Source organism: Eriocheir sinensis, chromosome 16 (assembly GCF_024679095.1).
Source record: "Eriocheir sinensis breed Jianghai 21 chromosome 16, ASM2467909v1, whole genome shotgun sequence".
Classification (NCBI taxonomy): domain Eukaryota; kingdom Metazoa; phylum Arthropoda; class Malacostraca; order Decapoda; family Varunidae; genus Eriocheir; species Eriocheir sinensis.
Window position 1 is genome coordinate 11513248 of NC_066524.1, and position 13136 is coordinate 11526383.

Consider the following 13136-nt stretch of genomic DNA (forward strand, 5'->3'; position numbering starts at 1 on the left):
TTAAAGGAATTCAGTACTCTTCTATAAAAGTAAAATGACATCTTTTATAGAGAAATTCAGTGCTGTTTAAAGGAATTCAGTACTCTTCTATAAAAGTAAAATGGCATCTTTTATAGAGAAATTCAGTGCTGTTTAGAGGAATTCAGTACTCTTCTATAATATTTAAGAGAATTAGCACCTTTTATAGAGGAATTCAGTGCTCTTTTATATATTTAAAAGATAATGAGCACCTTTTATAAGTAGATTCCAACCCTATTATCATATTTTTAGTGTGTGTGGCAAGGCGTCGCTATTCTTCTGTAGTGTGTTGTGGAGTCTTTGGCATGAATATGAGGTTTTCCAGGCTCCTTATAAGAGAACTTAAATCTTCTACAATCATCATCATTAGCTCAACTCACCCTGAAGACAACCTCGCCTCTCTTTGCCTCGACGGAGATCACCCCATAGTAGGGCGTGTTGACGAAGATCGGGGCGTTGTCGTTCACGTCCGTCACCACCACACGGACCTGGACGTGCGCCACCCTTGCCGGGATGGTGTGCGCCACGCTGCGAACCTGTCAAAAGTAAGATGCGGAGTTAGACACAATAAGACCTCAACAAAATAAAATACACAATAAATCAATAAAAGAACACAATAAAACATCAGCAATCAGACCTCCAGCATACAAACACCAGCACCAATACCAGCGTGGTCTCTGCTCACCTCAACAATCAGGAGGTAGTTGTCTTGAACCTCTCGGTCGAAAGGTTTGCCGGTGGTCTCGATGACGCCCGACGTGTCTCCGATGATGAACATGTCCGTGGGGTTGAGGATCCTGAGGGGGAAGTGAGTTTATAATAGTCAGTGTACAGGATATATAAGATGGTATACTTTCCTCCTCCTTTTTCTCACTAAAACTCTACATAAATTACTTTCTTCTCTCGAGGTATAAGTCTTTTCCTACATAAACAAGTTAGCCTATACATATACATAGTTATGAGATAAGGAAAATACTTCACCCTTACACTAGAAACCAAATAATACTGAGCTAGGAAAAGTTTATAAGAACCATCAACTCAGCACACATTATCGCCCATCTAACACACTCCAATTTCTTTATATTTATAGAGCAAATAAAACAAAAGACTATAGAGCAAATAAAACCCATTCTTTACCCTAAGAGAACAAATAAAACAAATTTCAGAGGGAATAAAACTGAGATAGAAAAATGTAAAACAACCATCAGTCCAGCAAACAATACCACCCATCTAACAACCTCCATTTCCTTACCCAAATAGAATAATAAAATAATGAAGAAAATATGAAAAATGTAAAAGAACCATCACCTCAGCACATATTCACCCATCCATTTCCTTATCTTTACAAACTAACAAAATCATAAACACTAAACGCTAACTAATCAACAATAAAATATGAAAAGCGTAAAAGAACCACTGAACTAGCGTCGCCATCCACTAACCTGAAGGTGAGGTGTTCGTTGAGGTAGCTGCCGAGGACGTGCACCATGGCCACTCTGTCCTGACGTGTGTTGTTCTCCTGCACCGCCACGAAGTACCGCTCCTGGCTGAACCTTAGGCCGGTGCGGGGGATGGGCTCCACGCGGATGTTGACCGGCACACTCGACGCAAACTCCCCGTCGCTCACCGTCACCTTGAGCTGGTAGTGGAGGACAAAGTTCCGCGAGTTGTTGACAGTGATGAGTCCGGTCCGAGGGTTGATTTTGAACTTGCCGTCCTTGTTCCCGTCGGCGATCTCGTACACCAGGTTGACTTTCCCTTCGAAGTCGAGGTCCGTGGCGTTGAGTTGGACCACCGAGACGTCCCTGCAGAGAGGAGAGTCACATGTGTCGTTAATCGTTCATATTTAACAGAGATGAGCACTAAGGCCATGAAACTATAGTATATTTTTTCATCACAGATTTGTGTATATAGATGCAACAATAACCCACATAGAGATTTTAATGTTACTCCCTCCTTTATTCAATCCTAAGAAGACAGTATTTGAAGCCATTCAGAACTCTTATTTAATTGTAGGAAGGCAGTATTTAGGGCTTCATATATAGGACTTAATGCTTTTTTGTCCTTTATTCAATCCTAAGGAGACACTATTTAAAGCCATTCAGAACTCTTATCTAATTCAAGGCAGTATTTAAGGCTTTGTATATGGGACTTAATGCTTCTTTGTCCCTTATGAAATCCTCAGAAGACACTATTTAAAGCCATTCAGAACTCCTATTTAATTCTAGGAGGGCAGTATTTAGGGCTTTGTATATGGGACTTAATGCTTCTTTGTCCCTTATGAAATCCTAAGGAGACACTATTTAAAGCCATTCAGAACTCCTATTTAATTCTAGGAGGGCAGTATTTAGGGCTTTGTATATGGGACTTAATGCTTCTTTGTCCCTTATGAAATCCTAAGGAGACACTATTTAAAGCCATTCAGAACTCTTATTTAATACTAGGAAGGCAGTTGTTAGGGCTTTGTATATGGGACTTAATGCTTCTTTGTCCCTTATGAAATCCTAAGGAGACACTATTTAAAGCCATTCAGAACTCCTATTTAATTCTAGGAGGGCAGTATTTAGGGCTTTGTATATGGGACTTGATGCTTTTTTGTCCTTTATTCAATCCTAAGCAGACAGTATTTAAAGCCATTCAGAACTCTTATTTAATACTAGGAAGGCAGTTGTTAGGGCTTTGTATATGAGATTTAATGCTTCTTTGTCCTTTATGAGATCCTAAGAAGACTAATTAAAGCCAACTAGAAATAACAAGAAAAATAAGTAGAAGTATAAAAAAAAAAAAAAAAAAAAAAAAAAACACTCCTTAGTATATTCCAAGTAAACGAAGAAGATGAAGATGTGGAATTCAACACTATTTTTCCCTTATTAAATCCTACGATGACACTAATCAATGCTATCGGTCTTTCAGTGTATGTCATGTATATTTTCAGCCTAACCGATGCTAAAAATAAATTAACCGTTTACTATTATTATCATTACTATCATCACTATTACCTCTCTGTTGGCGTGAGGAGAGTTGCGTTGTACTCTTGCAGGAGGAAGCGGGGCGGCACGTCGTTGATATCGGTGATGGTGATGACGACGGTCGCGGTGGTGGGGGCGGCCAGTCTGGGGTGCCCGCTGTCGTGTACGCTCACCCCAAACTTGACCTCGGCGATCACCTCGTGGTCCAGCGGTGCCACGGTCCTGATGGCACCTGGGGACATAATAAGGCAGGTGTACAGAGCTTTATTCTGTGCATGTGGGTTTGTACTTTCTCCTTGTCTCTATGCTGTCCTGATTCCTTATGCAAGAGTTGATTGGTATGTTCACTCTTTCACCTGTGGCTGGTAAAGAGTGGAATATCTAGGCATTGCTCTGATTGATGACGTGTATATGGTCTTTTTAATATTTATGTTTTGACCCATGAAGTACGTAGAAGAAAAAGAAGCAGAAGAATAAAAATAAAAATAAGGATAAGAAAAACTAGAAGAAAACAAAAAGAAGAACAAGAATAAGGATAAGAACAGGAACAACAGGAAAAAAGGAGAAAAAATGTAAAAAGAGAAAGAGTTCTTAGTATATTCCAACTAGAAGAAGTAAAAGAAGAAGAGGAAGAAGAAGAGGAGGAAAAAGAAGCAGAAGAAAAAGAGAAGAAAAAACAACAACAAAGAAGAAAAAGAAAAAGAAGTCCTTAGCATATTCCAAGTATTCCAAGAAGAGGAAGAAGAACAAGAAGAATAAAGGCAGAGAAAAGCGCTAAGTACATCCCAACATGCCAAAAAAGACAAGAAACAAACAAACATAAAAGAATAAATAAATAAATAAAAGAAGAAAGAAAGAAAAAAATAAAACACTCGACCCCCTTACCAGTGGATGAGTCTATGGTGAAGTATCGCCGCGCCTCCTCCCCAAGAATCGTGAAGACCAGGTTGGCGTTCTGGTCCGAGTCCTTGTCCCGCGCCGAGATGACCAGCGGCCGGTTGTCCTCCATCAGCACCACCGAGTTCACCGCCGCCGCCTCCGAGATGTGGCCGCTGTAGAAGCTCTTGGTGAAGAAGGGCGGGTTGTCGTTCTCGTCGCGGATGTTGATGATGAGCTGAGCGGCGGCCTCCTGGTTGTTCTGTGGGGGTGGTAGTAGTGGTGGTGAAGGTGAAGGTGGTGAAGGTGGTGGTGAAGGTGGTGATAAGTGGTGGTGGTGATGGTGAAAACACACACACACACACACACACACACACACACACAAACACAAGACAACATTCGGTGAGAACTTCCAAACAACACTTAACATTGTAAAGAAAACTTTTTATCAATGCATTACATAAACGCACCCACAGCAACACCTCAACTATCCTTAGCTAAAACCCTCCAGATCCAGAATGCAGAAGATATGTGGCATAACCCCTCGTGATGCAAACATTACATAAGCACTGACAGGCTATGCAGGAAGTAGACTTTGAATCAGTCTCATGGAATAATCGCTAGTTTGACGCAAATTTATTCCAGTGATGTCCCATGATTCTGAATAGACACTTATTACCAGAGGCATCAATCCACCTCTCCAAGTTACTATTTAGCGTCTATGTCTCTCAGCCATAGAGTACGACACGGAGAACAAGCAATTTGATGATCTCTATCTTTGTCCTTCTCCACAGGCATCAACAACACCATATACTCGTGCTGTTTGAGTCCATAACACCATAGACCAAGCCAATCTGCCGTAAGACTTCCTGGCCAGACCCGCCGCTGTTCTGCACTACGCTACCAAGGTATGTGAAATTTTCCATGATATTAATGGCCTAGATACATGCATGAACAGACTTTTTGTTTTTTATGTCTATGCCTATAGCTCCGGTAGGCTTGCTTGAGGGGCATGGATGGTATTCGGCCCCAGCCCATCATGGCGCAGGCAAGTGTTAATAGTGGCGCCATCTTTTCTTGTGGTCTCTCTTCTCTGTGCTGTTTCATCTACCAAACCTCCAAACACTTGTGCCTTGGCCTTAGCAAAGGACTGACATCTACGAGAAAACCAAAAATCAATAACTTCTACTCAGAAAACAAGACTGAATACAACTTCTAGAATTAAAAAAAAGTCTTCCACACACTCACCATGGAGGAGGCCAGGACGGTGAAGTTGTAGGACTGCACTTCCTCAAAATCCACATTCTGGTCGAGGGACACCATTCCTGAGGCGGGGTTGATGACGAAGGGGTTGCGCCTGGAGTCCCCAATGAAGGAGAAGATCACACCCAGGCGACTCTCGGCCTCCAGCACCCCGAGGTAGTCCCCGACACGCGCCGCCTCGCTCACCTCAAAGACGTTCACCTTTTTCAGGAACCTGTGGGGGGAGGGTTAGATGGCGTTAAGGAGGAAAAGTTTTGTTTAGTCGGCGCAACATCTGTGGTCATATGCCGGAGAGAGACAGAAGGGGAAGGAGTTATAGGAGAAGGGAACAGATCGCAAGAGACAGGACACAACCCCCGATTAATACCTGGTACCCATTCACTGCTGGGTGGACAGGGGCGTAGGGTATCGGAAAAGCCACTCATTTTTTTCCACTCCGCCCGGGAATCGAACCCAGGCTCTCTCGGTTGTGAGCCGAGTGTGCTAACCACTGCACCACGAAGCCCCCGTGTGAAAGAGGAGTTGATTTTTTAACAAGTCTAGTTCATATAAATAAAATTCAGATGGTTGTTATAAGGTTTTTGTTGTATTAGAAAAGGTTTAGGCTAATTCAATTTGTTCAGATTGTATTAAAATGGTTCATATTAGATTAAATAGGTTCATACTGTATTAAAAAGGCTTAGATTGTATTTATTAAGGTTGAGATTGCATTAAAAGGTTTGAACTGAATTGAATAGTTCCAGATTGTATTGGAATTATTACTAATGCTCATTCTTTCACCACTATTTCTACTGTTGTTCTTCCTCCTCCTTCTTCTACAACTACCATTTCTACTATTACTATTATTACTACTACTACAACTACTACTACTACTACTACTACTACTACAACAACACAAGACTCACACAAACACTTCCCCAATACAACTCAATCTACTACTACAACTATTACTACAAACACTACAACCTAACTACCACTACTATCAATTCCCCTCCTATAACCTCTACAACTACAACCACTACTACTACTACTATTACTACCACACAACATAAATGAATGAACACAAGATCCAACCCCCATTCTCCCTCCCTCTCCTTACCTCGGTGGCGCTCCGCTGGCAATCTTGACGTGGATGTTGACAGTGACGTGGGAGTGCTTGGGAGGTGAGCCGTTATCACTGCCCCGCACGGCCAGCCAGTACTCGGGCATCTCCTGGCGGCTGACGTTGCGGGCCAGGGAGATGATGCCTGTCTCGGGGTCCAGGCTGAAGACGCCACCGATGTTTCCTGAAGGAGTGACGGATGAAGAGTAAATAGAAGCAAAAAATGAGAGTAAGTGAAATAAAATGAAGTTATGGCCTGTAAGAAAACAAGTAAAATAAACTGGAAAAGTAAGGATTTACATAGATTTACATACAAAATCAGACCACACAGACCCCACGGTCCAGACTTGGTGGTCTGTCCTTAAACCTAAGTGATTTTACATTACTCAGATGACTCAAAAACGATGCATTTCAACTCTAATTAATATTAAGTTCAAGGAAGTGACGGTCGAGCTTGTTTTTAAAGGAGTCAATCGTGTAACACTGGACCACTAATGGTGGGAGCTTATTCCATTCTCGCACTACAACGTTGGTGAAGAAAAATTTGGTGCAGTCTGAATTTCCTTGTCTACATTTGAGTTTTATGCCATTGTTCCTCGTTCGCAAAGTGTCATCGATCATAAACAATTTTGATCTGTCTACATTCATGAAACCATTAAGTATTTTAAAACATTCGATCAGTTTTCCTTGGAGGCGACGTTTCTCAAGAGAGAACATGTTAAGGGTGGAAAGACTTTCTTCGTAGGATTTGTTGCGCAAGGAAGGGATCATTTTTGTTGCCCGACGCTGAACACCTTCTAATTTAGCAATGTCCTTTGCATGGTGAGGAGACCAAAACTGTACTGCATATTCCAAGTGGGGTCTGACTAAACTACTGTAGAGCGGAAGTATTACATCTTTATTCTTGAATAAAAAGTTTCTTTTAATGAAGCCCAACATTCTGTTAGCACGCAAACACACGCACAAACACACACCCCTACCTGATATAATGGAGTACATGATCTGTCCGTTGGCGCCCTTGTCCCTGTCCACCGCCACCACCTCCACCACCGTCGTGCCAATCGCCGCCGTCTCCGCCACCGTGCCGTTGTAGAGGGTGGCCAGGAACTTTGGGGCGTGGTCGTTGTAGTCGCGCACCCTGATGATAACTCGGGCGTAGGCGCTCTTGGTGGGGGTGATGCGATCCTTGACGCCCACCGTGAGGATGTGCTCTTCCTGCACCTCCCTGTGTGTGTGGGGGAGGAAGGAGAGGTGTGAGTCATGGGAAGAAGAGGGAAGGGAGGTGGATTAACCCGATAGCTGAGGGGGTCATGTTTCTTAACCCTTAGACGGCGGTGAAACTCTATACAGACGGTCCAGAATTCAGTTAGTCAGTTTTGTATGGCAGAAATATAACAACACTTCCAGATTGCGGTAGAATCTATATAAATACTGTAGTTAAAACACCTCTTATGCGGCGTAACTATATTTACTGCGGTCCTAAGGTTGGCAGTGACTATATATAGACCATTCATTTTGGGGGGAGCTACTCTTCAAATACTGCCACCGTCTAAGGGTTAAAGGTCCCTCTAAGCGAGAAAAATGAGAAAAAATCATCACTCACGCAAACCATTTCATAATATATATCAATGCATTTGTGATCAGTTTATGCATCATCTATTTTGGGGGGTTTATATCATGGAAAAAATTTGGCCTGTCGCTGGTAAACCATATAGCCACAAATTTGGCCCGTCTCTGCTGTCAGGTTAAGGGGGAGGGAAAGGGAGCAAGGAGGGAGAGGTAGCTTAACCCTTTAACTGTGCAGTCTGTCAGATGTGCCGATACCGCTGTGTACACTCGTCAGGTAAACCGAGAGGCCTCTTTGTACATCCATATCTCCGTAACTATGCATTGTAGCAACTATTCAAGCATATCATAGGAGAAAAGAAGGCAATACCATACAACTAGGAGGCAGACAAAGAGGTGAATAAGAAAGAAAGAAGATGACGAAGGAATACACAGAGGATTAAGAATTGAAAGAGAAGCAAAGAGTAGTAAAAAGATGAGGCAAACATAAGAGAAGAGAAAAAGGAAGAAAAAGAAGACGGGGAACAAAAACAAACCAGCGCCTACCTATCCAGCGGTTCAAGTAGCACAATATCTCCGCTGATGGGGCTGACCCTGAACTTGGTGGCCGAGGCGACGTGGGCGGTGTTGACTAGGGTGAAGGTGAGGTGCTGGTCTGAGTCTGGGTCTGAGGCGGTGAGGGTGAAGATGGTGGTGCCGGGAGCCGTGTTCTCGCCCACCTCCACCTCGTACGTCGGTTGGGAGAAGACGGGGCGGTTGTCGTTCACGTCCAACACTCGTACGATGAGCTGAGGACGAGAGGGAGATAGTGATGATGATGATGAGGAGGAGGGTAGGATGATGACAGAGGAGAATAGGATGATGATAGAGGAGGATAGGATGATGATAGAGGAGGATAGGATGATGATAGAGGAGGATAGGATGGTAGAAGAGGATATGATAATGGTAGAGGATGATAGGATGATAGAAGAGGATAGGATGATGATGGGTAGTGGGTGTTGTAAAGATGATGGGTTAGAAGGAGGAAGTTTCAATTTTCTGTTGATGTTGAATTAAAATAGAAAGATTTATTTTATCCTGATGGTTGTTTAAAAAGAGAAAGGTGTAATTTTGTGGTTCTGATCAGCTGAGGAAGAGAGGAGGAGATCACACATTATATCACTGTTATGGAATGGTCTTGGTCTTGAAGCAAAAGGCATTCACTCTGTTATTTCCTATCTTTCAGCCACTCCTCTAACTCTTTTTAGGAGCAGTGGGTAGCGGGCTTTTTTTTTTCATGTTTGTTTCCTTTTTTTACGCCCTTGAACTGACTCCTCGGCTGTAAAAAAAAAAAAAAAAAAAAAAAAAAAAATCTTACTCTGCCACTATGGTTGGTATTATAAGACTCTCTCGCTTCTCACATTAGCAATTTCTAAAGGTCATAAAGTGGGTTAGTCGGGTTCCAATGTGTGTTTCTTCAGGTTCACGGTACAGAAGAAGACTCACACTACCACCAGGGTCATAAAACTACCCCTGGAAATGCCCACATCTCCTACGAAAGCCTTGTCAAATATGTGTGCTTGGCCGGCGATATGTCTTGTATTACGACCCTATGTCTCTTCAATGAGGTTACTATTTTACTTTACTAATACAGAAAATAGGTCTATTAGTATATGCACCCCCTCCACACGGTTGCATCTCCTCACCTGGGTGGACACAGCGTGCACGCCATCAGTGACAGAGATGGTCAGGTTGTAGAGTGACTTCCGCTCGGCGTCGAGAGGTCGCGCCACCATCACGCTGCCTGAGTCACGGCCGATGGTGAAGATGTTGTCCGGGTCACCATCTGTGGGGGGTTGGGGTCAGGTTAGGTTAGGTTACATCAGCTAAAGTTACATTAGGTTAGGTTAGGTTACATCAAGTAAAGTTACATTAGGTTAGGTTAGGTTACATCAGGTAAAGTTACATTAGGTTAGGTTAGGTTACATCAGGTAAAGTTACATTAGGTTAGGTTAGGTTACATCAGGTAAAGTTACATTAGGTTAGGTTAGGTTACATCAGGTAAAGTTACATTAGGTTAGGTTAGGTTACATCAGCTAAAGTTACATTAGGTTAGGTTAGGTTACATCAGGTAAAGTTACATTAGGTTAGGTTTGGTTTGGTAAGGTTACATTAGGTTCAATAAAGTTAGATTAAGTTAGGCTTTGTTTGGTAAGATTACATTAGGTTAAGTTAGGTTAGTCAGTAAGTAAAAAAATAAAAAATAAACGTAACTTCCAGTAAAAATATAAGCAAATAATAAATAAATAAATAAAAATCCTCCAGCAAAAAATAAAGCACACAAAATGCATAAATAGAATAACAGATAAATGAGTCTTTCAGCAGGAAAAAACACAAGAGAAATAATGAACAAACCTATCAGAAAAAAATGGAAACAAACAAATCTCCAAACAAAACACACAAAAAGCACTTACAAAAAAAAAAAAAAAAAATAAATAAATAAATAAATAAATAAATAAATAAATAAAAAAATAAATAAATAAATAAAATGAAATAGAAAAATAAATAAATAAAAGAAATAAGTCATCTATCATCCTCTATCATCATCCTATTCTCTTCTACCACCATCCTATCCTCCTTCATCATCACCATCATTCTCTTCTCTCCTATCATCTCTATTCCCTTCTCCAATAATATCACATAACACTCACAAAAAACAAACAATATAATAAAACAAAAAGATATATAAAAAATCGAGACTACCATCAACCTCTCTTCTCCTCACCAATAATGTCAAGCCAGAGCTGGTCGCCATCATCGTCCTGGGCCTCGATCAGCGTCACGTGGTGTCCGACGGGGTCACTCTCCAGCACCGTCACCGCCCCCTCCGGCTGGGCCACGGTGGGGGAGGCGGGGGACGCTTCACCCACCGCCACCAGGTTGATCACCACCAGACACATGCTGGACTGGGGGGGACGGCCGCTGTCGATTGCCTGGACCTGTTGTGGGGTGGATAGTAGATGGGGTTAGGTTAGGATAGCGATGGATGGATGGATATGGTTTAGGAGAGGTAGATCGATGGATATAGGTTAAGATAAATGGATAGATATGATAAGTCTATATCCGACCCCATAAGGGAAATTAAGGGCGTTAAAGTGAAAAAAAAGAAGAAAAGGAGATGGATGGAATGGAATGACATGGAAGATGAGAGGAGATTTAAAGAAAGAGAAGGAGTAAGAAAAAGAGGATTAGGAAAAGGTATTGTAGACGGAAAACTATGATAAACTATAAGAATAACTAACTCAAACAACAAACTATGAAAACCTCTCTCTCTCTCTCTCTCTCTCTGTAAATCTATGTAAACTCCTCACCATCGGGTCTGCATGCTCTGAACACCTATGCGAATACGTGTAAATCCCTCTAGTTCCTGTGTCTCTGTGCCTTGAAATCATAATCTTCCTTGGCGTCGAGAATCCATTTTATTTGATTATCTATATAAATCTATGTAAATCCCTCTAGGTCCTGGCTCCATACCTTGAATTTGCAACATCTTATTTGATTATCTACGTAAATCTATGTAAATCCCTCCCTGGTTCCTGTCCATATACCTTGAATTAGTAACATCTTATTTGATTATCTACGTAAATCTATGTAAATCCCTCCCTGGTTCCTGTCCGTATACCTTGAATTAGTAACATCTTATTTGATCATCTACGTAAATCTATGTAAATCCCTCCCTGGTTCCTGTCCGTATACCTTGAATTAGTAACATCTTATTTGATTGTCTACGTAAATCTATGTAAGTCCCTCTGGTTCCTATCCCTTCATACCTTGAACTCGTAATCTTCCTTTGCGTCGAGTCCCGGCTTGGCGGAGATGATGCCTGTGTTGGGGTCGATGGTGAAGAGGTCGCTCCACTTGGTCTCCTCAATGCTGTAGATGATGCTGCCGTTGTCCTCCTCATCCTCGTCCGTGGCCAAGACCTGTGTACCGGAGGACGAGGGGAGGGAAGGTGCGTTAATTAGTCCCAGGTGTGTTAATGAGGCAGGTGTGTTTAGCAGGAGGAGGGAGGCTCATGCAGATTATATCACAGGTAAACATTAAGTAAACTAAATCACAGGTACAAAATAACCTGTCACATTAAGCCATTTATTTTCATTTTTTGCAACAGACGACAAAAAATGCGACAGTTATGGTGTAAAGAGGTATAGCAGTGATAACAATAATGATAATGGTAATGATAAGCTGTCACATTAAGCCATTTATTTTTCATTTTTGCAGCAGATCGTAATGAAGCAACAGTATGGTTATGGCGTCAAAAGCTAAACTAGTGATAATAATAACAGTGATGATAATAATGGTAAGCTTAGGCATTTAATAGACCAGTGGCATAGCTATATAATGGGGGAAGGGGGGATAAGTATATTTGTCAGGGGGTGTAATTCTATAGTTTTTTTTACAGTAAAGGAGTTAAACTGCTCAAAGACACAAAGGAGGATAGAGACAAGCTTCATAATATACTAGCATTAGACAGACTGAGAACTGAAGAAACAAACCAGAAAAGAATTTGTGAAAAGACCGTGAAATACCAGAAAAAGAAAGCAAGAACATAGAAGTGAAATCCAGGAAAAGACAAAGAGTTAGAAAGGAAAGGAACAGGAAAGGATAAATAAAATCTACTCAACAAGGACTTCAGAGTGGGGGCCGTTATACAGGCTTACCAGATATAGGCTATACCAGAAAAAGAAAAGCGAGAACATACGTAGAGTTGAAATCCAGGAAAAGGCAAAGAGAAAAAGCAAAGGAACGTGAAAGGATAAATAAAATCTACTCAACAAGGACTTCAGAGTGGGGGCCGTTATACAGGCTTACCAGATATAGGCTATACCAGAAAAAGAAAAGCGAGAACATAGAAGCGAAATCCAGGAAAAGGCAAAGAGTTAAAAAGCAAAGGAGCAAGAGAGGAGAAATAAACATCTACTCAACAAGGGCTTCAGAGTGGGGGCCATTATACAGGCTTACCAGATATAGGCTATACCAGAAAAAGAAAAGCAATAACATAGAAACGAAATCCAGGAAAAGGCAAAGAGTTAAAAAGCAAAGGAGCAAGAGAGGAGAAATAAACATCTACTCAACAAGGACTTCAGAGTGGGGGCCATTAAAAAAGCATATTCCACGCCCACTAATGGACTGGACTGGACAGGTTAGGGCTTCTCAAGTGGTCCATATCCCCACCACCCCAACAGCAGACTAGTAGAGAGATTAGGGCTTCTTAAGTGGTCCATATCCCCACCACCTCAACAGCGGACTAGTAGACAGGTTAGGGCTTCTTAAGTGGTCCATACCCCCACCACCCCAACAGC

The 13136-nt window shown here is 41.9% G+C and overlaps 1 protein-coding gene across 1 annotated transcript in view; it reads right to left on the bottom strand.

Moving 5' to 3' along the window:
• The window catches only part of LOC126999297 (fat-like cadherin-related tumor suppressor homolog), a gene marked incomplete at its 5' end in the record, with an annotated part of 56795 nt that extends 45039 nt beyond the window's left edge, over positions 1 to 11756 (bottom strand). The window contains 12 exon segments of the mRNA XM_050861730.1: positions 399 to 554; positions 704 to 815; positions 1461 to 1823; positions 3018 to 3219; positions 3873 to 4125; positions 5112 to 5340; positions 6226 to 6412; positions 7209 to 7453; positions 8341 to 8582; positions 9480 to 9619; positions 10559 to 10772; positions 11604 to 11756. Coding sequence (XP_050717687.1) covers positions 399 to 554; positions 704 to 815; positions 1461 to 1823; positions 3018 to 3219; positions 3873 to 4125; positions 5112 to 5340; positions 6226 to 6412; positions 7209 to 7453; positions 8341 to 8582; positions 9480 to 9619; positions 10559 to 10772; positions 11604 to 11756 — 2496 coding nt within the window.
• Between the last annotated feature and the right edge of the window lie 1380 nt (positions 11757 to 13136).